The sequence below is a fragment of the Fusarium solani genome, assembly GCF_023522795.1.
Source record: "Fusarium solani strain SB1 chromosome Unknown bctg00000005, whole genome shotgun sequence".
Taxonomy (NCBI): domain Eukaryota; kingdom Fungi; phylum Ascomycota; class Sordariomycetes; order Hypocreales; family Nectriaceae; genus Fusarium; species Fusarium solani.
The window spans coordinates 494,946-520,743 of record NW_027072153.1 but is presented as its reverse complement, the minus strand read 5'-3'; the positions used below and the strand labels follow the sequence as shown (position 1 = coordinate 520,743).

At 51.7% G+C, this 25,798-nt stretch overlaps 10 protein-coding genes across 10 annotated transcripts; 5 read left to right on the top strand and 5 right to left on the bottom strand.

Moving 5' to 3' along the window:
- Positions 1-2,001: 2,001 nt before the first annotated feature.
- On the top strand, positions 2,002-3,021 carry MRS44_008562 (uncharacterized protein; the record flags this gene model as incomplete). The annotated part of the gene is made up of 1 exon (XM_046269601.2): positions 2,002-3,021. One exon carries the CDS (start codon positions 2,002-2,004, stop codon positions 3,019-3,021), a length of 1,020 nt encoding a protein of 339 aa, XP_046132016.2.
- A 601-nt stretch (positions 3,022-3,622) lies between these two features.
- On the top strand, positions 3,623-4,567 carry MRS44_008561 (uncharacterized protein; the record flags this gene model as incomplete). The annotated part of the gene is made up of 1 exon (XM_046276283.2): positions 3,623-4,567. The coding sequence occupies one exon, from the start codon at positions 3,623-3,625 to the stop codon at positions 4,565-4,567; it is 945 nt and encodes a 314-aa protein (XP_046132015.2).
- Positions 4,568-5,182: 615 nt separating this feature from the next.
- On the bottom strand, positions 5,183-6,074 carry MRS44_008560 (uncharacterized protein; the record flags this gene model as incomplete). The annotated part of the gene is made up of 2 exons (XM_046284080.2): positions 5,183-5,829; positions 5,879-6,074. 2 exons carry the CDS (start codon positions 6,072-6,074, stop codon positions 5,183-5,185), a joined length of 843 nt encoding a protein of 280 aa, XP_046132014.2.
- Positions 6,075-6,810: 736 nt separating this feature from the next.
- MRS44_008559 (uncharacterized protein) lies at positions 6,811-7,646 on the bottom strand (the record flags this gene model as incomplete). Its single annotated transcript, XM_065620982.1, has 4 exons — positions 6,811-6,952; positions 6,997-7,148; positions 7,227-7,329; positions 7,423-7,646. The coding sequence occupies 4 exons, from the start codon at positions 7,644-7,646 to the stop codon at positions 6,811-6,813; spliced, it is 621 nt and encodes a 206-aa protein (XP_065477054.1).
- Positions 7,647-8,023: 377 nt separating this feature from the next.
- On the bottom strand, positions 8,024-9,358 carry MRS44_008558 (uncharacterized protein; the record flags this gene model as incomplete). The annotated part of the gene is made up of 1 exon (XM_065620981.1): positions 8,024-9,358. The coding sequence occupies one exon, from the start codon at positions 9,356-9,358 to the stop codon at positions 8,024-8,026; it is 1,335 nt and encodes a 444-aa protein (XP_065477053.1).
- Positions 9,359-10,339: 981 nt separating this feature from the next.
- Positions 10,340-12,048, top strand: MRS44_008557 (uncharacterized protein; the record flags this gene model as incomplete). Its single annotated transcript, XM_065620980.1, has 4 exons — positions 10,340-10,585; positions 10,636-10,986; positions 11,050-11,643; positions 11,692-12,048. 4 exons carry the CDS (start codon positions 10,340-10,342, stop codon positions 12,046-12,048), a joined length of 1,548 nt encoding a protein of 515 aa, XP_065477052.1.
- Positions 12,049-12,174: 126 nt separating this feature from the next.
- Positions 12,175-16,585, bottom strand: MRS44_008556 (uncharacterized protein; the record flags this gene model as incomplete). The annotated part of the gene is made up of 7 exons (XM_046278554.2): positions 12,175-12,581; positions 12,639-14,532; positions 14,968-15,451; positions 15,506-15,631; positions 15,680-16,026; positions 16,074-16,270; positions 16,348-16,585. 7 exons carry the CDS (start codon positions 16,583-16,585, stop codon positions 12,175-12,177), a joined length of 3,693 nt encoding a protein of 1,230 aa, XP_046132009.2.
- Positions 16,586-17,497: 912 nt separating this feature from the next.
- MRS44_008555 (uncharacterized protein) lies at positions 17,498-19,058 on the top strand (the record flags this gene model as incomplete). Its single annotated transcript, XM_046276281.2, has 10 exons — positions 17,498-17,599; positions 17,654-17,692; positions 17,765-17,858; positions 17,912-17,937; positions 18,008-18,026; positions 18,076-18,207; positions 18,254-18,276; positions 18,330-18,367; positions 18,421-18,978; positions 19,025-19,058. 10 exons carry the CDS (start codon positions 17,498-17,500, stop codon positions 19,056-19,058), a joined length of 1,065 nt encoding a protein of 354 aa, XP_046132008.1.
- Positions 19,059-19,471: 413 nt separating this feature from the next.
- MRS44_008554 (uncharacterized protein) lies at positions 19,472-20,690 on the top strand (the record flags this gene model as incomplete). The annotated part of the gene is made up of 2 exons (XM_046276280.2): positions 19,472-19,983; positions 20,030-20,690. The coding sequence occupies 2 exons, from the start codon at positions 19,472-19,474 to the stop codon at positions 20,688-20,690; spliced, it is 1,173 nt and encodes a 390-aa protein (XP_046132007.2).
- Positions 20,691-21,781: 1,091 nt separating this feature from the next.
- On the bottom strand, positions 21,782-22,363 carry MRS44_008553 (uncharacterized protein; the record flags this gene model as incomplete). The annotated part of the gene is made up of 2 exons (XM_046281187.2): positions 21,782-22,272; positions 22,324-22,363. The coding sequence occupies 2 exons, from the start codon at positions 22,361-22,363 to the stop codon at positions 21,782-21,784; spliced, it is 531 nt and encodes a 176-aa protein (XP_046132006.1).
- Between the last annotated feature and the right edge of the window lie 3,435 nt (positions 22,364-25,798).

Here is a 25,798-nt window from a genome sequence, read left to right as displayed (position 1 = left end):
CGCACACTTCAGGTCCTTCAGGTAAGAAAGGTCCAATGGTGGGATGAACGCGTCCTCTGCCAAGCTGCCGGCTTCACCTTGGCTGGGATACCGAGATCTCGACGGGCATGGGGCGTGGCTTACGAGGGGGCGTCTGGGGCATCCTAGTTTTTTGCATTAGCCCACGAACCATTGGGTTACTTGCCATTGAGAAGCGAGCTGATTCTCTGCTCGCCTTGACAGCTTTGTTCCCATTGTCGTGCGGCATATGTCGTCCAACGCCGTCGTATGCTGTGGCCAGAGACACTCAGGACGCTACGGCGTCCTAGCGACAATCTTGTCCTCTTATCGTTTAAGCTTAATTGGATTTGACTTTTCGTGCGTTAGGTCGTGTACCCATTACGGTCATCCACTTGACCTGCCAGCCTGCTAACCTGGTGAATAGCTCTCGGATTTGCCTCACCAGGATAATCACTTCTTGGTCTCACCAAGTCAGATCCATTTCGACTGGGACTATCGCCTCTTGGCTTCTGCAAGTCAATACTGACAGATCGGCCTCTCCGGGAGGATGTGGTCCATTCGAGGCACCCATGTGAAGAGCGCTGTTTACTCGCCTTCCGTTTTGGAACAGGACCTTGTCATCGGCGATGAGCCAATTGACCAGCTTATTGGGCCGTCGCTCATTTGGGAGATCCCGGTGTATGGGTGGTCTAGTTGGCTTGGCTGTTGTGAAATTTTCGAGTGCTTGTGGGGGTTGTGTCAGCTCGTTTGCCTCCATCGTCTCCAAGCAGTTGATTCTTGTCCAACTTTTACTTTCCTCAATCTTTTCATTGCTACAGATCACAATGAAGTAGAGATAATGTGATTTATAAGGTAACAACAATATGTAACAAGAATCGAGGCGGAATCGTGAAATTCACAACCTTTAACTAGATGAAGGTGACGCGCCTCTTCAGGCTCAAACACCAACACCCATTTATCCTAGATATGGATTGCCACTCATCTCACAACAACACAATTCTCAGGACCTCCCTCGCGGGTCCTGATTCTAGGTCCCTCTTCTGAGCCTGATATCATGCAACCCACCGCTGGTGAATATCAACATCCCAACACTCGACCTTGACTCCCAGGAACTGAGTTACTGTCGGAAGTTCCGGACGTATCAGCCTCGATAAAAAATATGTCAATGGAATAAAATAGCTTCTTTAACAGTAGCGCATATAGATAAGAAAAGCGCAGTGACTGCTCCAGAGCAATCTCGCACAGATAGCACAGGAACCAGACCTCAAAAACAGCTGAGTCTTTGACAGTAGCCGCATGTCCAAGGCTTACCTGATCAGTCTGGGGCAAATTAAAGCGGAAAAGCTTTTCAGATCATTTTGCACCCTTATTATTAGCCCTGAAATGCTCTGCCCTTGAGCATTGTCGTGGTCTTTATGGGGATGTTCGACGTGCGACTAACCACCCTTAGCAAATTCTCATGATTATTTGACACAAATTCAATTGAATGGCACGCTAAAAATAAGAGAATCACCTATTAAACCAAAATGAATCTTCACGGACTCTTCTCTAACCCTTATCCTAGGCATCCAAGAAATGTTTGGCAAATAGGTACCTGGCCAAGTCAGCGGCACCTCTACCCTAGGCCGGCACCCAGAAAGATGCCTGGAATGATTACTTTTCCATAATCTAAAAAATTCATTCCAAATAAAGTCAATTGTCTTTATCCATTCAGCAGTGAATTAAGACTTGAGTGTCTTGGTTTGACATGAAGCTTGGCCCCATCTGAGCTGAGTAATTCTCGTACCTCGGGTCATCATGCCCGACTGATTACCTGCTGATAAATCATGACACTTAATAATTCGTAGAATCAAGGCAGTATCACGACATCCTCAGTACTTGGATTTAGTATAAATAGAATATCCCCAGTTTCCTGGAATTGGACAACCACTAATCTATCAGACTCCGAGCAAGCATCATTTTCTATTACCGACCTCAAGAAGATCAAACTCGAGACCTACAATGGCGCAGACCCAGTTTGCAGTGGTAGACGTCTTCTCAAAGACACCCTACAAGGGTAATCCTCTAGCAGTCGTCAACGACTTGAAGGGAGAGCTCAGCGATACTGAGATGAAGTTGATCACGCGCCAATTCAACCTCTCGGAAACCACCTTTTTTCTCCACCCATCTCTCCCAGAAGCCCACTACAAGCTACGTTCGTTTCTGCCAGACGGGAGAGAGGTCTTTGGAGTTGGTCATAATATCCTAGGAGCTTGGTGGTATCTGGCACATGCTGGACTGTTGGACTTTTCGAAGTCGGGGATCAGCAAGGGAGAAGGTGTCGAGGAGTTTACCTTTTATCAGGAGCTAGGAGGATCTGTGACGCCGGTCAAGATTCTAAAGAGCCGGGTTTCTTCAGCTGAGCCGACTGAGTTTTCTGTTTCCATTACGCAGGCGACACCTAAGGCTCATGGACGACATCCAAATGTGCCTGAGCTTGCTGCAACTATCGGTTTGGGGCCTGAAGATATTGGACTAGCCTCCGGGACTAGTGTATCCAGAAAACAGGATGTCATCCCGCGGGTGATGTCTACATCGACTACTCATCATCTCCTCGTCCCTGTTGCATCCATCGCAGCGCTTGAGCGTGCGTCAGTGCAGCGAGAAAAGCTCCTCGAACAGCTCCAACTCGCGGATGAACGCGCTTATGGATTATATCTATTTGCAAAGGATGACCGCGAGGGTGCATCTGTAAATACTTATCAAGCGAGATTCTTCAGCCCCGGCATGTCAACTGAGGATCCAGCCACTGGAAGTGCTGCGGGACCTTTGTCCGAGTTTTTGCGTGATGAGGGTCTTCTTGAGTTGGTTGATAACAAGGCGAGCATTGAGGTCTGGCAGGGTCTTCAAGTTGGGAGGGAGTGTCTCATCAAGGTGAATCTGGCTGTTGATGGGAATACGCCGGTTGTGGATGTTTCTGGTAGTGGTGTTTTGTTCTCGGAGGGGAGATTAGCTAGTCAGGGAAGTCAGGTTGGTTTCTAACAAATGTTTGTCACTTGAAAGTTTGGCAAGTCAGATTTTCATAAAGATACCGTATTGACCGAGTAACTTGACCAACACGCTGCGCGGTTCTTGACATAAATGGCATCGTCTGTGACGTCATTGGGGAGCTCCTCCCTCCGGGCTCGGTCGGACGCAGATGAGCTCTCGGTTTCACGTATCACCGTACCTATTCAAGCTAATGAGCTGAGGGATTATGCTACTTATAGGCCGTGATTGAATGGAATTGCCATTATTAATCATAATTCCCCCGCGGGATTTGGGGTCTTTAGCTTGTCCTCCCGCGGGATCCCAAGCCGACACGAATCGCGACCCTCAACTCCAACGCTAAGCATCACCAAAATCAACCCCCCAATTGCCCCCACGGCGGGGTAGCTGCTCCTCCGGCGTCGGGACCTGACAAAATCTACAAGCCCATTGGTCTTTTTGGCTCACGGCTTTCTTTCCGATCCCATTGAATCCCCCCATGATGCGCCCGTTGTTGCGAATCGGTACATATACTGCCTGCACCCGGTTGTCCTGGGCCTTGAGAAACACAAGATCCTTTGCGACCACCTCTAGACTCTCTATTCAATTGCCCGCCATGAAGCTGCTTTACCCTACTTCGCTCAAGCTCGACGTCTCGAGCATCGAGGGCTTCTCGGTCGAGCTTAAGCCCTACGACGTCAAGAAGCCCATCCCCGAGGACCTCATCGACGCAGAGGCCCTCGTCACCTGGACAAACAGCGCCGAGAACCTCAAGGATGCCGCTGCGCGGATGAAGAACCTCCGCTGGATCCAGTCTCTCGCCGCGGGTCCCAACGACGTCCTCAGCGCCGGCTTCGACACCTCTAAGATCACCGTCACCACCGGCTCAGGCCTACACGACCGCACAGTCGCCGAGCACGCCCTCGGCCTCCTCCTCAACGCGGCGCGCCGTTTCTACGAGATGCGCGATTATCAGCTCCAGGGCAAGTGGCCAGGCCACCTCGGCGGCCCACAGCCCGATCGACCTGCAGGAGCCTTTACCACACTGCGCGACGCTCGCGTGCTCATTTGGGGATTTGGCAACATTGCAAAGACGCTCACCCCGCACCTCCTCGGGCTCGGGGCCGAGGTTCGGGGCATCGCGCGCCGAAGGGGTGTCCGTGACGGCATCGAGGTGTACGGCGAGGACAGCCTGGCGGAGCTCCTCCCCGAGACGGACGCCCTGGTCATGATCCTCCCCGGGTCCGACTCCACCCGCCACGCGCTCAACGCCGAGCGCCTCAAGCTGCTGCCCAAGCACGCGTGGGTCGTCAACGTCGGACGAGGCACCTCGATTGATGAGGATGCTCTTGTGGATGCTCTTGAGAAGGGAGAGATTGGAGGAGCTGCTCTTGATGTTTTTGAGACGGAGCCTCTCCCCGAGCCGAGCAGACTTTGGAAGGCGCCTAACGTCATCGTGTCGCCGCACGCTGCTGGCGGGCGACCACAGGGCTCCGAGGGCTTGATTGCCGACAACTTGAGACGGCTCCGGGCTGGACAAGAGTTGAAGAACATTATTTAGAATGCATAATTTAGAGCGAAAAAAAAATGAAGAAATGAATAGATCCATCAACACACAATGCGACCTCGTCACGCTTGTTCCAGTGCATTTCGCTGCGTTACAGTGATGCTTCGGTGGGTTGCATTGATCGCCGCGGCCTGCATGCTGCAAGACCGAGATCCTCCACCCGATGTGGACTGCTCCTCCAACCACACACCAACGACAAAATGAGCCTGTCCCATGACCTTTTACTTTATTACAACTTCATAGTTAGTTTAAAGTGATTTGAGCACCTGATGCAAAAGCCAGCTGGTTCAATTCGGTCGCACATCTTGCTGCAGAAGACCATGATAGAGGATTGGAGGCAAGCCCAAGCAGGGCAGGCCTTCACATGCCACTTCTCCAACATGATGGAACACTGCGATGAGTAAATGGCGGCCCATGCTGACATCGATGGATCAATGGATGGAATAGAAATCCGAGGCCCAACAGCGGGTTACTCAAGCTGTCGAAAGATCTAGTAATTATGTATCTATCATCTTCTTGTCTAACAATTATCTATCATTTGTCTATCGCTCCCAACTCCTAATGTCCATATAACTCCCGGGGTATCACACAACTCTCAACTCTACCCCTCTACTTGTTTGCCGCCTTTGGCTTCCACAAAGCCCACGAAAAGCTGATGCACAGCTTGAGGAATGCAGCGATCCAGAGAGCACCAGCGAATCCAACCCAAGACTTGGACAGGAAACCACCCGAAACAGCTCCCGCAAACAACAACACGGCTCCAGTAGCTCGTCGGTTCCGATCCGCGTTGTCGGTGATGGGCGCGGTAAACAGCTTGGCGTCGCTCATCATGTCGCAGTACAGACTTGTCAGCACAACCGTAGGCATGCTGTTGTATTTGAGGACTCGGCTGGCAACGATCTGTCCCGCACTCTGGAAAGCAAGCAAAATGATGGGCGCATAATCGGAGTAGGGAAAGTCGTTGCGCACCCTCTCAATGATCCACCCATCCTTGTGCGTCGTGGTCCTGTCATTGGGGCTGTTTCGGACCGCACCGGTAGTGGCGAGGAGGGCCACGAGACCGGTGAGGACGGACTGGATGAGGAAGGACGTGACAAGGACCCAGCGCTTCTGGGGACCAAAGTAGCGGTGGAAGTTGGAGAAGAAGAGGGCGCCGATGGCAAAGAAGATTATGGCGAGGAAACAGCGGGACCAGGCTTTTCCGGGGAGGTTTTCGGGTTGACCGCTGACACCTAGGCCGACGAAGATGGTGTTTCCTGGGGTTGTTAGTATCCATCGTTCAAGATGCTGTGAAGGGGTACAAACCTGTCTGCATACTGACGAAACAGCCGTACAAGTTGAAAGCGGCACTGTCAACCAGACCGGCGACAAAGAAGCAGACGAGAAGCAAGATGTCGCCCCATCGCACATCAACTTCTGCAGTGAATCGTCGAGAGATGGAAGAAGTTGAAGGAACTGATTCCTTTGACCCAGCCTCGGGGTTATCGCTAGAATCTGGCATGTTGGATGTGTATTCAAGGTTGCTGAATCTCTTGAGCTTCTTCTCGCGTGACACGCCGACGTCCCGTACAGATAAAGGTGACTCAAAGGTCGCAGAAGAAAAGTCCTCTATTTAAAGGCCGACCAGCCGATGGTCGTTCTCCTGAAGCGGATGGCGTGCTCGGCAGCGGTGGGCCCGTCGGTGGGGGTCATCCTTGTCCGGAATGCCGGCTTATCCAGACGTCATCTCGAAAAGAGAGCGGTTTGGCCGTGAATATGGCATCGCCAAGGATCCCGCCATTGGACGCACGGTCCCTAAGGGTCTTGGACGTCAGTCGAGGCCTTCTGGGAAGATGGTGAATGAGAGAGTTGGGGGTGAAAAATTTGTGCTGAGCACGTCAGCGGCCAAGATTCTTTTCTGGACTAGGGCAGATGGCCTCACCTGGCTTTGTTTACACTGGCTGAGTTTTATCAGCCCTTTTTTACGAAAAGTGTTAGGTCAATGCGCTATTGGGCCCTGGGGATTCATCAAACTGTCCCCTGCTTTTGCAATATCAAATGCCAAGTGCACCGCCTCAGACCTTAATCGAGGGTGCTTTTTTTGCCAAGTCGGTTGTTTGCCGTCACGGCCGAGCTGGGCTTTCGGCGGTGACACGCGTCAACCGGTGGCGGTCAAAATTGTTAGCAAACAGAAAAATGCAAAAATGCGAGAGACGAGGTCATCGTGGTATCATTAGCTCGAGCTTTTTGTTCTATAGTCAACCCTCCGCCGGCTTCAGCGCATACATCTTGACGGGCATCAAAGCCGTGTTGCCGGCCATGGGGAATCCTCGTTGGAGATCAGATCGTACAACCTGCAGACCAGCCTGCTTGAATAAAGCCAGAAACTTTTCATCCTCCCTATTCTTGTTAAAGTTTCATCCCTCACTAGGCCATGCACTTACCGAGTAACACTGCTATCGAGGTCGTCAAAAACATCAACACCATTAGTGCTCAAGTTCTCCTTGATTACAATGACTCCATCCGGCGCCAGAGCAAACTTGCATCGCTCAAAGTATTCCACTAGAAGATCGTCTGGTAGATGGCCGACACACCACTGCGCCCAAATCAAGTCATACTTGACTCCATCCTCGGGCTTCCAACCTTCAAGGCCGACGTTGAAGATATTTCACACCCCAGGCTTGCCCTCCAGAACGTCTGTGAACTTGGTGATGGGTTCGATAATGTCCACCTTTTCAGCCACTTGGGTGAGAAGTCCTTCAGTGACTCTGCCGATACTGTTGGTTTGCAGAATGATTAGCAACTCCAACTTGAAAAATCTCGACCGCTCTTTGCAGAAACCGATAGCCCGCGTCTAGGAATGCACCCACCCTGCTCCGCCCTCAAGCGCCCTAGAAACCATCTTCCTCCCAGTCTTGATGCCGATCCCCAACCTCGCAAGAAACGTCCTCGAGCCCTGCAGGTCGATTCTAGTGACTGAGGGGATACCGCCCAGCATGCCGTTGACGTCGGCCTCGATGCCCTCCCAGTACTTTTTGCCATCCTCCATCGATATTAGCGAGTCGGGCGCCGAGCCATCTTTGGAGTCGGACATGATGGCTTGAGTTTTTGTTGCTGCCGTTGGTAATGGCGGTGATGCTATTGGGCTGGCGGGGGTGCCTGAGGCAGAGATTGGGGGTTGTCTCCGCTGTGGCCATGGTCTGTTTGCTTTCAATATCAAGGGATGTCATGATCTGGATTTTAGAAAGTGACCAAGGCTAAGTAGTTGTATAAAAGCTTTAAATTAGTTAATTAATACACATAGGGCAAAGATTAAGTAAAATAATATTTTTGTTGTTAAAAAAAATACCATCATTTTTTACAATAATTAATCCAAAGGGCACAGACTCTCAAATTGTACATCCGGGCCTGATCCGGGGAGGAATGAGTACAGTAGGTCAAGTGAGAATATCAACTTTTGTAGATTACTATCTAGAATGTCTTCCAGGCATCAAGAAGCCCTGACAGTTGAGGAGTGCGACTCAGGCATACCCGGCCGTCCTTGATCACCGCCACAAACTCCTGCTCCTGACGCTCAAACACTGTAATATCATCCAGTGGGTTGCTGTTTAGAATCAGCAAGTCTGCCTTGAACCCCGTCTTGACCTGGCCCAAGGTGTTTGTTTCGCCAAGCATCCTTGCGGGATTGATAGTTGCGCTTTGGAGAATGTCAAGATTGCTCAGAGCTTCTGAACGGATGCTGAACTCCCGGGTTTGGTATATCCCAAGTGGTCCAAGAAGATCACTTCCGTAGCAAAGGGTGAGACCTGCCTTCTTAGCGATCTTGAGGGCGTTGATTCCCATGGCGAGGACCTTCTTGTTCTTTGCCTGTGAATCCTCATTCAAGAATTGAGGCAACGCTGGATCCGCTAAGGTTTGATATGTGACGAGTGTTGGAGTGAGAAAGCATCCTTTCTCCGCCATGAGCTTGGCTGTTGGCTCATCGATGAGGTTACCGTGCTCAATGCCTTTGACGCCGTTTTCGATAGCGATGCGAATGGAATCAGGCGAATAAGCATGGCATGTCACGTACGTCCCATGATTCGATGCAGCTAGAACTACAGCTCGGATCTCTTCTGGACTGAACTGCTTGCCCTCGAGTCTGTCCGTCGGACTGACGACTCCGCCACTGCCCATGATCTTTATAAAGTCTGCTCCTCGGCGTATCTCGTCTCTAGCTGTAGCCAGACAGGCCGATACACCGTCGCAGACCCTCCCAAGTCCGGAGACAAACCCGGATACACAGTGTGTATGGTCATGACAGCTTCTGAAATCACCGTGACCGCCTGTCTGACTCAATGCATGACCACTGATGTAAAGTCTGGGTCCAGGGACCAGCCATTCCTCTGTTGCCTGCTTGAGGGCATACGGGGCGCCGCCACAGTCGCGGACAGTAGTGAAGCCACGGGCGAGAATGTCGCGACAGACATAGGTCATGCGGAGCATGGAGACGTGCTCCGGTGTGGACATGACCTTTGAGAAATCCGAGTCACCTGGTGCAGCGGCGATGTGGACGTGGGCGTCGATGAGGCCAGGACAGATATATTTGCCAGCAACATCGATGATGGTAGCCTCTGAGGCTTCTGCCGGGAGCGTCGTGTCGTCTGAAGTAATGGCAGCAATTGTGCCATTTTGAATGAAGATGTGTTGGGATGGAGTAGAGGTGCCGGTGACAGGGTCAATAATGGTGGCGTTCTTAAAGATGCATGGGGGAGGGGATGACTTGGGAAGCCAGGGCTTGATGAATTGGGGAGACAGCGATTTCATGGTGGCGGTTGCGATACAGATGAGTTTCCCGTCAATGTCAGAGTCAACCAAATCATTTTATAGGATTTGCTGCGGCGGTCGCTAGAGATTAACCGAAGGGAACGTCATTCTGGCTGTCGATAAGAATTGCTGAGACACTTCTCCTCCACTGATGCCGTCATGACGTTGACCGGCACGGCGACCGGTGTTGGACAGAGCACGCAGGGGGGACAAAGGGCGGTTGTTATATTTTTTTGATGTACTGGCACCAAGGAACGAGGTACGTCATCACCGGCCAAACTACCGGCAACCTCGGCGTCGCATTATCTATGTTGTGCCGGTAGGACGCAAGCCATGATTATCGCTGAGGCTTAAGAATCGTCTGTCTTATCTCCGCCCTAATTACCGGCAATTTCATGGTCGCACTGTTTGTGCCGGGCCGGTAGGTTACCAACTACCTATGTACTGTACTTCCAAAGCTGAGGTTTAAGACTCATCTGTCTTATCTCTGTCCTGATTACCGTCACCGTCACGTTTATCTGTGCCTTGCCGGCAGTACACCAACTAGGGCTATACCTGAGGTTTACAAGTGATCTGTCATCTCTCTGCCCCCATTACCGGCAACCTCAGCGACGTAGTGTATTAACTATGGCGTGCCGGTAACACACCAACTATTGCTATCGCCGAAGTTTGAGAACGGCCGATCTTCTCTCCGCATTTTCCTCTTTGGGCCCCTGGATTGCGCGTGGGGAACCAACCAGCTTTGCCCCCGCAAATGATAAGGTCGTTCGGGGCGCTATGTGACGTGGAGGCGTCAACTACCTGTCCCGGATCCTCGGTGCCGACAGCAACTTACTCGCTGATAGAGAGGGGGATTATGTCTGTGACCGGCACGGCCTTTTGTATATAATTCATGAAACATTGCGGTCTTGAGCTTGAACACAACTTCTTCGGTGGTTTCTTTACTTGCCATTTTATTTAATCAAGGTCAAAACTTTCACCATGTCGAACAAGGATGCTCTTGAAATGACCAAGTCGAAAGCCGTGTCTCAGCAGGACCGTGAAGCCGGCGATGTCGAGAACGTCCATCTGAGTGAAGATGTAGCCGTCAGGTTTCTGGCGAACCTCGACTCTGCCATCAAAGACGTCCCGATTTCTGCTAAAGAAGCGCGCAAAGTTCTCTGGAAGATTGATCTGATCGTCCTACCCATCATTGCAGGAACTGTCATTCTGAGTGCCGTGGATAAGGTTGGTCATTGTGCAAGAAGCCTTTTACCAAAGCTGACTTTTCCCTCGAGGTTGTCATCTCCAATGCAGCCATCATGGGCATGAAACATGACCTCAAACTCGTCGGTAATGAATATTCTTGGGTCGGAAGCATCTTTTACTTTGGCTTTCTGATCTTCGAGTACCCGCAAGCCATCTTGATCCAGAGGCTGCCGGTGGCAAAACTGTTGGCTGCTTGTATTCTTTCCTGGGCTGTCCTCCTCTTCTGCAGTGCTGCAACACACAATTTCGCTGGACTTGCCACGGTTCGTTTCATCTTTGGTTGCGCTGAAGCAGGGGCTTTCCCTACTGCGTCGATCCTCACTGTCATGTGGTACACAAATCGGGAACAACCAGTCCGAGTGGCAATCTGGTACAATCAGGTACGATAACCCCAGTGCTTTGTTATAGTATCAGAACTCCGGCGTCTGACTACGGGCAACCAGTTCTCGTCAGTCTTCTCTGGCATCATCTCGTACGCAATCTCGCAGACCCATACACACTTGGCCCAATGGCGCCTCCTATTCATCGTCCTCGGAGGCATAACCGTTCTCTGGTCCGCTACCGTCCTTGCTTTCCTACCCGACTCACCCGTGTCCGCCTGGTGGCTGTCTCCCCGAGAACGATACATCGTCATCCGCCGAGTTCAGAAGAACAACACCGGTATCGAAGATAAGAGAGTCAAGTGGTACCAGATCAAGGAGCTCTTGGTCGACCCCAAGACATACCTGCTTGCACTATTTGCCTGTGCACAGAACATCCCCAACGGTGGACTCGTTACCTTTTCTTCCATCATTGTGTCTGGCCTTGGGTATTCGGTTCCCATTACGACATTGCTTGGTATGCCAACTGGAGTTGTCGCGACGACTTGGCAAATCATTCTTGCTGTCTTTTGTGCCAAGCTCAAAAACATGCGGTGCACCATTATTGCCGTGGCCAATATTGTTCCCATGGTCTGTGCTATCCTCATGTGGCAGTTACCACGAGATAATCAGACAGGCCTTCTGGCTGCGTACTATGTCTTCTACACTTACTGGGGGGTAAGTATTAGCCGATTCCACAGTAGACAGAACTGACGAGTTTCTTAGTCGTACGTCATGTCCACATCAGTACCTATGGCCAACGTTTCTGGCCATACAAAAAAGGTCACTATGAACGCTGTCTATTTCTTTTCCTATTGTCTGGGCAATATTATTGGACCTCAGGTTTTTCAGAAGAATGACGCGCCCAACTATACGAAAGGATATACCGGGCTCCTCATCTGTCTTGTTGTTTCGGCAGTGTCCATCTCTGTATACGGACTTTTGTGCAGACGGGAGAACTCTCGCAGGGATAGGTTGCATGGAGTCGTTCATTCTTCGGCCGCCACAGAGGAGGAAAATGAGGCACTCGCCTTGTCGGATATGACGGATAAGGAAAAGATTGCATTCCGGTACTCGTACTAAGGGATTTGCATGAAGTGGACACGTTTGAGGCAATGGTTGGAATTGGTTTCAAGGTGGAAATGTGACTGTGTTGTGCTTTTCGCCAGGCTTAATGACATGGTCGGGGATTTGCTCCTCATAGAGCAATCACCCTAATACTAGAGAAATCTCCTCCTTCTTTAATCCTTCCCAGGTGTCCCTCTCAACCCTTCCCATCGCCTTCCGATATGCAACCCCGTTCTCCCACTCAACCCAGAGAACATTACAGAAGGACCATGTTCCAGTTTCGCCATAATAATCTTCTCGAGATATTTCCACAACGTCAATGGCAACGCCCGGTGATTCAGTCGACCATATGCGGCCATAATCATCATCCGAGTCTATGGAGAGAATTCCGACTAGAGCCCCCTGATTATCATTAAGCACAGCCGAGTGCTCGAAGAGTATATCCTTGTTCCAAGAATCATTTATCAGAGTCGTTATTTCACTCCCTTCTGGTTCTGGAATCCCGTCTCTGCGAGGTTTGGCTGCCCAGAGTCGTGCCTGATGTGTATCTGCACAGAGATATCGACCTTACGAAACTTCTTGAGTTTCCTTGCCCCCCGGCTCACATATCGGGACTGGGTGCTTGAATTCAACCTTGGGGAACGACTTGTGCTCATAGTAATCTCCACGATGCCACTTCCACCCTTCTGGGAGGTTATCCTTTTCCCCCATGAAGCGGGTTTGGTAGTGATACGCATCATTCTGAAATGGAATAAGACGCCCAGGGGAATCTGGCGTTTCAGGGACATACCATGTTAGTGTTGGTATCACTCGAGATATGGCACTGGGTTGGTTGAGTCTCCTCCTGACCCCTCCAGCCAGTTTGCCTTTCCACCCAGCCCACGTCCAGCTTGATGGGCAAGCGGCATCTTGACGCGACCCCTTGCGGCGACGCAGACCACAGTTCAAGGCATGCCACGCTAGAAAGGTGTCGAGAAAGGACACGGGCAGCCCGTAGATGAAGCCCCTAGGGAAAGCTTGCTGCATGACGCTGAACGTACTGGAAATAGCATTCATTACGTCTTCCTCAAAGGTGAATGATCGTTGGTTGTACACGGAAATCAGGTCGGCAAAGAGGCGCAGGTTTGGAGCCCTGGAGAGTTCAAGTGCATTGAATGTTTGGAGGTTATTACCATAAGCCTGCAACGGGGGAGTTGAACGTGCTTTATCAGGTGCCTCGTCGATATCCTCGCAAAAGGTGCAACACTGGCATGTCCACCTCACAGTATTGTCGTAGAAGGTGATCTTTCTCCGTGAGAATATACTCTCTTGAAAGGTCCAGCCACGGGTCATCCAAGGGGCTGAAGCACGGTACGGAAGTCCTTTGACGGTGAAGCGCGTCTCGGGTGTCAGCTGAAGGATAGGCTTGAGAAGCCTTGGCTGGGACAGACCGCGCAGACCGGCTTCTGCGTCTTGTCCGTCTACTGCGACTAGAACGAGTGTGGCATTGTCGTAGATGGCTGCCATCTGGTTGATCTGTTGACCACAAGAGACTGGGTCGTCCTGGATGATGCAGAGGGAATCGATCCATAGGTAGCGCTCCTCCAGTAAGGGCACTAGCTTTATGGAATCCATAATAGTGGTCGGGATCCGATCCCCAAGTTGCTCTAGGGAATGATGCTGTCGTAAGAGATCGACGTTGGCTCGAGTTGTCTTGAGTATGGGTGCTTGACCCCAGACGTAGCTTAAAGCGACATACTCCATGCCATCTGCGGGTTCAACGAGACACATGTGCTTCGTATCAACAAGAAACGAGAGCGAACGGCGGAGACGCGTGCTTTTGTCCTGGCACTTGCTTCCGTGATACTGGTCGCAGTCTCGCTTCCACTTGAGTATCAGAGCTGGGTCGATGAAACGGTCCAACGGCCGTCCCAGAGGAATGCCGGGGTTTTGAGATAGGTCGTTGATGAGCAGAAGCTGTGGCGCTCGCAAAATCGATTTTCCATCATAGCAGTTGTGAAGAAGCACCACTTCACTTCCTACGGATAGCTGAATGCCAGTATGCTTCTTTATAGAGTAGTCCATGGCATTCGTCTCGACGTTTAGTTTTAGAAGGGCTTCGAGGAAGCCGAGGTGGACTTGGCACCCGTTGTGTACCTCGGCAGCTCTAAAATTCCAAGATCGATGCTCTCGAGTGTACTTTGAGGAAAAAGCGAGTTTCTTCTCGTTGAGGGATCTCACTTCTTCGGCTGCCTCGAGGAAAGCCTGGCAGATCTTGCATTCGGGGGTTGCATTTTGATCTGATGCGGTTGCTTCGGGACTTTTCGACATGGCTGAATGGCTCTTTCGATAGTGCTGTGTTTTTGATGCTGTCAAAATTTGGGCGGTTAATGAAACAAAGACTGGTAACCTCCTTGTATCAGGTGACGTGCTGGCCTGAAGTTGGGCCGTTGGTGGGACATGCAGCCAACAGTCCTGGCGGTTAAAGGCTGTCACAGCGAGGACAAGTCGGCCTAGTTTCTAACTCCAAGATCAGAAGCATCATTTGGGCATTGTTTGAGAAGACATCTTTCCCGATATGGGACGAACTTGGGTTCACAATGTGCACGCAGATGTTACCTGATCAATTGACAAGGGCGGGTGTAAGTATTAAATAGCGATGAATGCACGGTTCATTAACCAGATATAAACACCTAGCTTCTACTATAGACAGTCAGAAGCGACCTGACATTAGCAGTAACATTACCGATTCGACCATGAGCTCATTATGCATTACGATTCAGTAACCCTAGGCTCTACCCGCACCCAGAGCTCAGACTGAGAAAAGATGCCACAGTTAAAGACTTTCCAAGGCTTTGTAGGATCACAGATGGAAAAGTCAAACTGTCGGAGTAACTTCAACGTCAAACGTTAGTAGGAGTCGGGTTATAGATGGCGAGATTAGAGTGGACTCACCTCGACGTAGATCTTGTTTAGCTCCATCAGAGCCACAGGCCGTCCCAGACACTGCCATCGTCCATAGCTAAAAATGAGATCAAGCGCGCTCTCCATCTCCTTGATCTTTTCAGGCGGGCTCTCGATCCAGCGCTCGGGGCGGAACTCGCCGGCGTCGGATCCCCAGATATCCTCGCGACGGAAGATGCCCCAGGCACAGTATCCGACACTTGTTCCACCAGGGATGAATTGACCCTTCCAAGTATCTCCTTGGGGTGGAACTTCTTTTGACATGAGGCCGGCGACGGGAGGAAAGATGCGGAGGCCTTCTTTGATGACGGCTTGGAGGTAGGGTAGTTCGCGACCGATATAGTCTGGGATGATTGGCTCCGAGTATGTCGTCTTTAAGATTTCGGTGCGTAGTTTGTTGTACACGCGAGGGCTGGTGATGATGTGAAGCATGGTTGAACGGATGGCCGTGGCGGTGGTATCAGAACCGGCGATACTGAGGCGGCATTGTAAGCGATTGCTCGAAGGGAATGTGGATGGAGTGACTTACATCTGGAGCAAAATCTCCGACTCGGCCTCTTTTTGAGTGAGTCCATGGGCAACGAAAGACCCGAGCATGTCCTTCCGAACCTTCTTATCGGGTCCAAACCGTTCGGCAGTGATTGCTTTGGCGATGCTTGGAGATCGTCAGTCCTGTTATACATGGGGCGCCGCGATAACTCACCCCATCACTCTCCCAAACCCAAGCCGATCCTTTTCAGACGGCAAAAGGCTCTTGAAGATCGGGGAGCTCAGGACCTTGACCAACCAGGGAACAACAGTGGTCACCATGACCATGGGCAGTGTCTCCTCGGTAGTCTTGATGTACTCGTACACATCCGAGTCTGTCTCCAAGAAGCCAAACGGTTCGCCGAAAGCCAAGTCGGAGAGGACGTCCAGAGTGAAGAATTGGGCTCGGCGGCCTAGATCGACCGGCTTATTCTCGTCGGCGTACTTGTGCAGGAGCTTGATGAGTGCGAGGATGTTCTTGTCGATCTTGGGTTCCAGGTTCTCGACTTCGCGACCGCCATACTGTAACCGTCAGTTCGTGCGCGAGGATATTTGTGGGAGAAGCATACCCCGGCGGACATCTTGGATCGCAGCTTAAAGTGTTCATCCTCGTCCCTCCATGAGAGAATGTTGTTGTTGGCTGGGTCGAAGCGCATGCCATCGTACCAAGGAGAGCGGCGGTATTCGGTTCTAACGTTGAGGATGTGCTTCATAAGGTCGGGATCGTCGGTGAGGAGGTCGTTGGGACTGACGCGGGCGATAGAACCTGCGGCGCATTGTTAGCATTCGTTGAAGCGCAATTGACTACCAAAGCAACTGTCAGGACAATGCGACGCAACTTACCATACTTCTTGGTAACCTCCCAGAAGTCCAGGTAAGCCCTACCACTGCCGACAGTCCTGATGAGCCACCATTTCGAGAATCCAGCAAGACGAGGTCCTTTAAAGTCGCGAAGACGACTGTACTGCCTCCATGTTGAGATGCCCGACCAGAAGATCAAGACTCCGACCAGCAACCCAGCGATGGCAATTGACGGGCGCACGCCATCGACAAGACCCCGCAATCCGTCGACCGAGCTCATCCTGGGAACCGTTTCCGCGATGTCTCACAGTGGAGATACAGGGCTGCTGATGGTTCTATCCCCAGGTCACGGGCTGGAGAAGCTGAGCCGCAGAGAAAGCCAAGAAAGAGGAGGATTGCTCTCCTCCCATGACGGATTAATGAATACTAATCCCCTCGTTACATTCGCGCAGCTGGAATGTCTTAGCGTGGGACTTGCCCAGCACTTGATGAGGATCCCCTCGCCGAGTGAGCCGCCATCACAAACTCGAGCGCCCCGATAGGACGGAAGAGCTTCACTAGATCAGCCCGCTAAAGGCCTCTAGAACGCCCTGGGTCGGGAGGAGGCCCAGGCGCCGGCGGTGCGTGCCGCTCAAGCCTCTCGTTAGCGTGCACCACAGTGGAATGTCCTTCTGCGAATGGCTGGCTTGGGGGTCTAGAGGTGGCAAGGCTTCCCCGAGGAGACAGGGGGCGAGACGGGGAGCTCGATGGGCAGATATGGGCCGGGGACGCTCACAGTCCTCTGTCACGAACGAATCTCCTTCCCTGTAGAGGCATTCCCCCGGATAAGAAGGGCAGCCTCGGCTTGCATCGAACGCGTCACTGAAGCCCCTCTCTGCGACCGTGTTCGTCGTACGTCTTTGAGAGGCGCGGATAATTAAACACCCCATCTAGTAAAAAGCTGCTAGGAACCCTAGGGCCACAGTTATTCCAGTAGTGAAGGACAACTGGGTCTAGCACGCAAACGGTTCGTTTATTAGCATTACAGTACTTGCACATTGGATCGATCGCGTGAGGGGAGGAAATCTTGACCTCTTTTGCTCTTTGTTGCAATCTGACATTGACACGTCGATAGACGAACGCGCGACCCGAGTAGATTGATTGACTGTCGACTTTGATCTTCTCTTCGCTCGTTTTACAGCGCGATTTCGTCATGACGGGCACTCCTAAGTCGGAGAAGGGGAGTCAAGAGGGTAGTCCCAAGCCTGAGCAACGAGCAGCTGCCACCACCGAGGATGAGCCTATCGAGGCCGAGGTGAGAGTGAACGCGCCGTATTGATAAGAGTGGATACTGAGCAAGCAATCCCAGGAGCATGAAGAAATTGGTGATAACGATTCGGCACTGGGCGTAAGTGAGGTCTTGAGCGACTGACCAGGGTCACCTTTTTCGTCGGCGCTTGTCGCTGATCTTCATGTGCAGGACGATGCTGCCAGTTCTACGGCATCGATGCGATCCAGCATTCTTCAGTATCGTACCGAGAATGGGCGGACATATCATTCCTTCAGGGAGTCGAGTGAGTCTGCCAGATACTCATGAGAGAACAATGAGCTGACTTTTGCTCTCAAGTCAATTACGTACTCCCCAACGATTCGGTAAGAGCGACAAGGGTCTATCTCGATGCGTGTGTTGGTTCATGGTGCTAATTGCTTGGCATGCGATCAGTCCGAGCAAGAACGTCTAGGTTAGTGCCATGGTGATGTTGCATTGGGGATCTTGCTAACGTGTGTTAGATCTTCAGCATCATTTGTTCACGCTTACGCTTGGAGGGAAGCTGTACCTGAGTCCGATTGGTAAGGACGACAAGCCTATTCGACGATGTTTGGATGCTGGAACTGGAACTGGTGTTTGGGCTATCGACTTTGGTAGGTATCTTGTTCATTGAAGTAGTATTCTGCTAACCTCGAACAGCCGATGAGCATCCTGAAACAGAGGTATAGCTCGACACTCTACTATTCATGATGAAGTCAATATTGACACTTGCTAGGTCATTGGCATTGATCTCAGTCCTATCCAACCAACCTTGTACGTCCCCCTGCATTAACATCACAATGAGATCCCCTCACTCACCAGCCCAGCCTCCCTGCCAACCTCTCATTCCAAGTCGACGACCTCGAAGACGAATGGACCTACAGCTACAAGTTCGACTTTATCTACGGCCGCATGCTCGTCGGCTCCATCGGCGACTGGCCCAAGTTCTTCAAGCAGAGTTTCGACAACCTTAACCCCGGAGGATGGATCGAGTGTCAGGACATCACCTTTCCCGCCGAGTGCGACGACGGCACTCTCAAGAAGGGATCCTACATTGATCAGTGGTCCAGTCTCATGATTGAGGCGACAAACGTCTTTGGTCGCGGTGCGCAGAGCGCGAAAAAGTACAAGCAGCAGATGATTGATGCTGGGTTCGTCAATGTCACCGAGGTGATTTACAGGTGGCCTACGAACCGGTGGCCGGCGGATCCGCATTACAAGGAGCTGGGTTTTTGGTGTTGTCACAATATCGCTGGCGAGCTGTCGGGTCTGTCCATGGCACTGTTTACGCGTGCCTTGGGATGGAGTTCTGAGCAGGTAGAGGTGTTTTTGACGAAGGTGAGGACGGATATGAAGGACAGACGTATCCACGCTTGGTGGCCCATGTAAGTGACTCCATCTGGTGTTGTTGAAGACTGCTAACTTGTATAGACACGTTGTATATGGCCAGAAGCCAGAAGCTTGAGTGTAATCAAGATGTCACGAATTGCAATGATTGATAACAGATTGGAGGGTTTATTATTCCCGGCTGATCCGGGCTAGCCATATTGTATTCTTTGTTAAATCACAACTGTCCTTTCTCTCCCACCGTAGTCGGATGGCCTAGATCCTCCGTGCCTCCGTCCCCCATGCTTCTTGTCCTTTACTTGATCCCGTCTAGCTGCTTCGTCTAGCTGTCCTCTTTGGTCTCTTTCAACAGAGCCAAGGCCACTATTTTATCTCCGGTCACGGCCGAGCTGTCCCGAGATTGGAATCAGACCAGGATGTGTCAAGCTGAAAAAGCCCCAGCTGTCACTTTAAATCTCTCAGGTACGCCCACCCCTCGCACATCTTTTTTTTCTTATCAATCTGATAATCTACATGACTCCATCACCAACCATGCCGCAAGACAGCGACATTCCAACTTTCAGGATCGACCTCGCCCGATCACCTGAGGATCGATATGTAGACGTCGCTGCTACGTTTGGACCTCGGATTCGTACTCTTGGCCATGTTTTTGACGAGCTGCTCGAGTCGATGCTGGGTTCCAAGTGGCTTGCTCGGATCGCCAAGTTTCTCGCCAGGGTGTTTCTACGACGCGTGCACGATGAAGAGGAAACGCGTGAGATAAGAGGATTTGCCAAGGTTGCTCGGTGCGATCTCTTTCTCGTGGTGGCGCTCAACGTGTTTCTGGATGTCATGATGGGCTGCACAGCTGGCTGCGTCAAGGTCAAGGGGAAGCAAGTGCAGGATGAGCGTCTAATGCACTTTCGCACTCTTGACTGGGGGTTGGATCCGTTGAGGGATTTGGTGGTTGTGCTCGAGTATGTAGACTCGTCCAAGGATCCAGATCATGTCATTGCCACGTCGATTACATATGCTGGCTTCATGGGAGTGTTGACAGGAGTAAAGTATGTACTCTGTGCCTTGAAGTGTTCAGTGCTGACCTACTTGAAGGGAGAATTTGTCTCTCTCTCTTAACTATCGCCCATTGCATCTTTGCGACAACTCTCATCTTAAGAAGCATCAACTCCTCGTTATTCTTGGCTTCCGGCCTTCTGTATCTTCTATCCTACGGCACACACTCTTCAATCAGCAAAAGACAGAGACGGCATCTTCTCTCGTCGAAAGCGCCAAGCAACTCGCCAGTGTGCGGAGTGCACCGTGCTATCTTACCCTATGCGACGGAAACCATGCCGTCGTCATCGAAAAAGACCTCCTTACTGGCCGTCTCCGAGAAAATGACCGCTTCATCGTACAGACAAACCACGACTCGTGCGATGCCACAAGATGCGGCACAGAACTACGCTCCGAACCAGTAACCCCCCACCCTGAACTCTGGCTCCGAGATTCCAACGACCGCATGGACGTCATCAGCGACAAGTGGAGTGACCACTGCAGCACGGAAGCCTCGAGCGATGATGAGGCTGTTGTCATGGATGACAACAAGAGCTCTGTCAAGCAGGAGACTCTGCGGGAGTGGATGATGGATAGGAGGATTTCGAACGGGTTTACGCATTTTGCTTGTATTATGGATCCGGCTACTGGGAGGGTGCCTTGGTTGAGGAGGGGACCTGCTCCTGAGGTCAAGGTGGCTGAGGATGCGGCCAAGGAGTAGGAGTTTGTGCCACCTGGATAGATAAAACTGTACCTAGATATCTTATAGACGAATGATGCTTTTGGAAAGTGAGTCTTCTTTGTCAGTTTGCTTGAGCGAAGCTTCTCAATGAGCGGCAATATCAGCCCGTGGCTGGACACAGTGAGTAGTGCACTATTTCATGGCCTGCTGACGTCGAATATTGTCATTATATCTAAAACAGTGTTCCAGATAGGTACTGTAACTAGCTCTCATTCGGCCTATCAGGAAGATCGACAATCGTGGTGAGTGAAGAACACTTTCACCTCAGGCGGCCATATAGACTGATCGCTCAACAGCAAGAACTGCCACCTGCAATCATCTAGAAAAACAGCATGCATACTATGAAATATCTGAGCCAAATACTGGTCATGTAATTCCAATCTAACATTTCATTTGAACGAGTATCCATAGTTGAAGGTTCACCAGGTTCGCTTGAATTTGCTCGACTTCATGTCACAATTGGACAGCCTCTAGGGTATCAGACATCAGCTAGAAAGTGAGACCGATAAGCTGATGGATACCTCATGAGTTTGCCGAGTGGCTATGCTGTCTCGTGAAATGAAGAGTTTTATTACAATCACAAGATGATGACGGCCATCGCGGACAACCGGCAGAGGCTTATAAACTCTACCATGAGGGATTTGAACACCTTGTGATGGAATCAAAACTCAATGCTCACACAAAATATCGAGCACTGCCCCACACTAACACAGAAACCTTTTGACTCTCATGTTTTGTCGCACTTGAGTCGAGTCGCTGACCTGCCCCTTTCCGCAACTCCCGGACTTGTCCATCCGTCGCACGGGTTTCCTCATCCGGTAATTTTGCCCCTTGAAAAAACACAGCCTCTGCTCCGCCTCATAAACACGTCAGATCAAAGCTTGTTTTATGGACTTTACCTTCCGCCCTCGGCGTTTTGCATTGTCCGTGGTGGTCCTTGCCATGGATGTAAACATGCTGTTTGAACATAGCCAATGACGTCACGCCATAGACATGGGCCGTGATATGCAGCATCAAGATGTGGGAAATAAGCTTAATTAATAAATGGCAGGGGACGACAGCCACTAGAGCTAGTTCAGGAAGGAAGCTGTCTTTTCCTCTGCCAGCTTCTCCATGTCCTCCTTGTCGAGACGGAGGTAGGCTATCGGATCCATGACCTTTGCCCCGAGGCTCTGATAGAACTGCAGAGCCCGGTGGTTATCCTTGTAGCACTGCCACTCCATCCGAGAGCACCCCAGCTCATTGGCCTCCTTTGCGATGGCCTGGATGAGATCCCGCGCGTAGCCCCTGCGGCGGTACTCTGGGGCCACGTAGAGATCTTCCAGGCAGACTCCCGATCGGCCAAGCCAGGCTGCAAACGTGAGGAAGTAGGTTGCCATGCCGGCGATGCCCTCTGGTGCCACGGCAAGGATGATCTTGGTGAAGCGGCCACGAGGATTGGAGGTGTCTGAGTCTCCAAAGTCGATGTTGTCGAGGAGGTCCTGCTCAGTAGCTTTCACGTTGGAGGAGGCACACTGCTCAGCGGCAGTTGCACGCATCATGCCGAGGATAATCGGGACATCTTGGAATTACATGAGTTATTGGTGTCGGGAAGTTTTGACAGTGACAATACCTTGGCGCGTTGCGGGTCGGATAACCAGGTTGCTCGACATGATGTGCGAAATTACAGATGATGAATAACGGTACAGTAAAATGGGCGGTTCCGTTCTACCAATACGAAACGTTGAATGTCACTGGCGCCCTGCAACTGACACTTGGGCAGAAAGCTGCACATTGTGGGACCTGGAGCTAATCACGCCGCGTCACCGACATACCAAGGGAGGCTGTGCTGAATTAGCGTGAGGAGACGAGTAGCACGAGTGTCGTGTCTCAGCAGGTCGTCCAAATGGCAAAGAGAATAGAGAAAAGAGATTGTGATTGCCCAAAGCTCTGCCCCGTCTCGTGTCGCGTATCAGGCCGTCATGTGCGACCCAGAGACAAGATGAATTAGAGGCCAACCTGTTAGGTACTTCCATCTAGCGCCTGAGGAGACATAATAAGCTTAAAAGAAGTGGCGGGACCCACGGGCTTGACATCGTCTCTGCTGGGTCTTGGCCAAGGTCGCTGGAGTGATTGGTCTTGGCGGTATGGCCACATCGGCGAATGGCCACATCAGGGCGAATGACCAAGGATATTCTCTCTGTTGCCACTGGAACGTGCCATTTGAGATCGAGTGATTGTTGTAGATGTCATTAACAGCCGTTGAGAGAACCTTACAGATGCGGTGCTTACCCGTGGGGACATCGCGTTATATGCCTCAGTTAGGCTCTAGCCATCACAGCGAGTATCCATAAGTCCTCAAGGCAATCAGCACTTTTGCACAAACTCGCCCGGTAGAGTAGGTAAGAGAGACCTTTTGCCAAGATATTGGACCACCCCTCACGGTCCACGCCGTGATCTGCTCTCCCAGAAACCAAGAATTGATTGAGTCCCCGTGAGACGCCAATCACGTCGAGCGCCGAGAACTTGGCATTGCGCTTGAGTAGGACGTGGCTGTGGCTGTGTTTTCTGCACTTTTTTCTCGTTTCTCTTGTTTTCCCATCAGACCAGGCTCGTGGTGTGATTTGATCATCGGAGGTTGTGACGTGTGAATGTGCAATTTACAAGGTGCTGGTCTGCCTGTTCTCTCGTACGCCCCCAGGCTCTCTCTCTCTCTCTCTGATCTACTCTTTTCTCCTCTTTTCTCCCATCTCATCTTCACAGACAGACACTGCCATACTCCATGACCTGAAAGGTTCATTCACCCGCCAGATGCTCACATGGACTCCAGCGCTCCCCAGCCGGCAGGGCGCCCTCGCGCGCCCACCATCACGGTAGACACTGCTGCAATTGACGCTGGAAACGATGATGCCGGTAATGCTCCAGTGCGATCGCCCGCGGGACTCTCGTCAATCAATACTGACAAGCTCTCCTCACGAATAGGCAATCCAGCCTCTGTAATCTCTTCTCCCCTCGACGACGCAAACACCCTGGCCGTGCCCCCGTCCAAGTCGAGGTCCGAATCGTGGTCCTCTTCGCCTACCACGAAGGTCGGGTCTGACCACGATCGCGACATCCACGTCTTTCGACAGGCTCAAAAGGGCGACATCAATGAGATCCTCAAGGCCGACCCGGGCGAGGAGCACCTCTACAATGTCGACAACAACCCTTTTGCCTTTTCTCCTGGCCACCTCTCCAAGCTCATCAACCCAAAGAACCTGTCGGCCTTTGCGGCGCTCGGCGGACTCCCCGGCCTCGAAAAGGGCCTGCGAACAGATAGTCGCGCGGGCCTGAGTCTCGACGAGGGGAAGCTCTCGGACTCGGTGTCCTTTGAGGACGCGACTGCAGCGACCAGCCCGTCAGATTACTCCCCCAAGGCGCCTGAACATAGCGACACGCAGCCTAGTCAGCCAGACTCGCATGGGAAGGATAAGTTTGTCGACAGAACAAGAGTCTACGGGCCTAACCGATTACCGGAGCCAAAGTCCAAGTCGCTGCTTGAACTTGCCTGGATCGCGCTGCAGGATCGCGTCCTTATTCTTCTGAGCATCGCTGCCGTCGTATCGCTCGCCCTGGGTCTGTACCAGACATTTGGAGTTACTCATCATGAAGGCGCCAAGATCGAATGGGTGGAAGGCGTCGCCATCATTGTCGCCATCACGATTGTCGTCGTTGTTGGTGCTCTTAACGATTGGCAAAAGGAACGACAGTTCCGTAAGCTGAATCAGAAGAAGGAGGATCGTCTCGTCAAGGTGACGCGATCGGGCAAGCCCATGTCCATCTCGATCCACGATGTCCTGGTAGGAGATGTCATGCTCCTTGAGCCTGGTGATGTCATTCCCGTGGACGGTGTATTCATCGGTGGACACAATCTCAGCTGCGACGAGTCTTCAGCCACTGGAGAATCGGATCTCATTAAAAAGGTTCCTGCGGATGCTGTTCTTCATGCGCTCTTGCACGAGGATTCGCCCAAGCTTAAGAAGCTTGATCCCTTTATCATCTCGGGGGCCAAGGTTCTTGACGGAGTTGGAACGTTTCTGGTTACGGCGGTTGGACAGCAGTCTAGCCATGGAAAGACTATGATGTCTCTGCGCGATGACCCAGGATTGACCCCATTGCAGGCTAAGCTGAATCTTCTGGCTGGTAAGTTGATATGACCCGGTATATAGTACATCACTAACTGTTCCAGGCTACATTGCAAAGCTGGGAAGCGCCGCTGGTCTGCTCCTCTTCTTTGTCCTTCTCATCGAGTTTCTGGTCCGACTTCCCAAGAACGACGACACCGGCGAGCAAAAGGGCCAGAACTTTCTCCGAATCCTGATCACCTCCATCACCATCATCGTCGTTGCGGTTCCCGAAGGACTTCCTCTCGCCGTGACGCTATCTCTTGCTTTCGCCACCAAGAAGATGACAAAGGAGAACAACCTGGTACGACATCTGCAGTCTTGCGAGACTATGGGAAACGCCACTGTTATTTGCTCCGACAAGACTGGTACCCTCACCGAGAATGTCATGACGGTTGTTGCTGGTTCTCTGGGTAAGAAAGGTCAACTGGTATTCGGCGAATCCAACTTTGAGCAAGACAACGGCTCGGGCGCAAAGAAGGACGAGGCTCAAGGCACGGACTTGATCTCTCTCAACCAGCTCTCATCAAAGCTCGACCCCGAGTATCAGACCTTTCTCAAGACGGCCATCACTGTCAACACTACAGCTTTCGAGGCTGAGGAGAACGGTAAGCAGAGCTTTGTAGGAACAAAGACCGAGACGGCTCTGCTCGACTGGGCTCGTCGATGTCTCGGTCTTGGTCCTCTGGCTGTCGAACGATCGAACCATCCCGTGACGCGCCTCTTCCCTTTCAACTCGCAACGCAAGTGCATGGGAGCCGTTGTCGAAGTCCCCGGCCAGACCAAGGACAAGCCCAAGTACCGTCTCTTCATCAAGGGTGCTTCCGAGATTGTTCTCGCGCAGTGCACGACTGTTCTTGGTGATCCTACAAAGGCCCCTAGCACGGAAACACTCTCGGACTCGCACAAGGAGGAGATTCGAGACATGATCTTTGCGTATGCTAC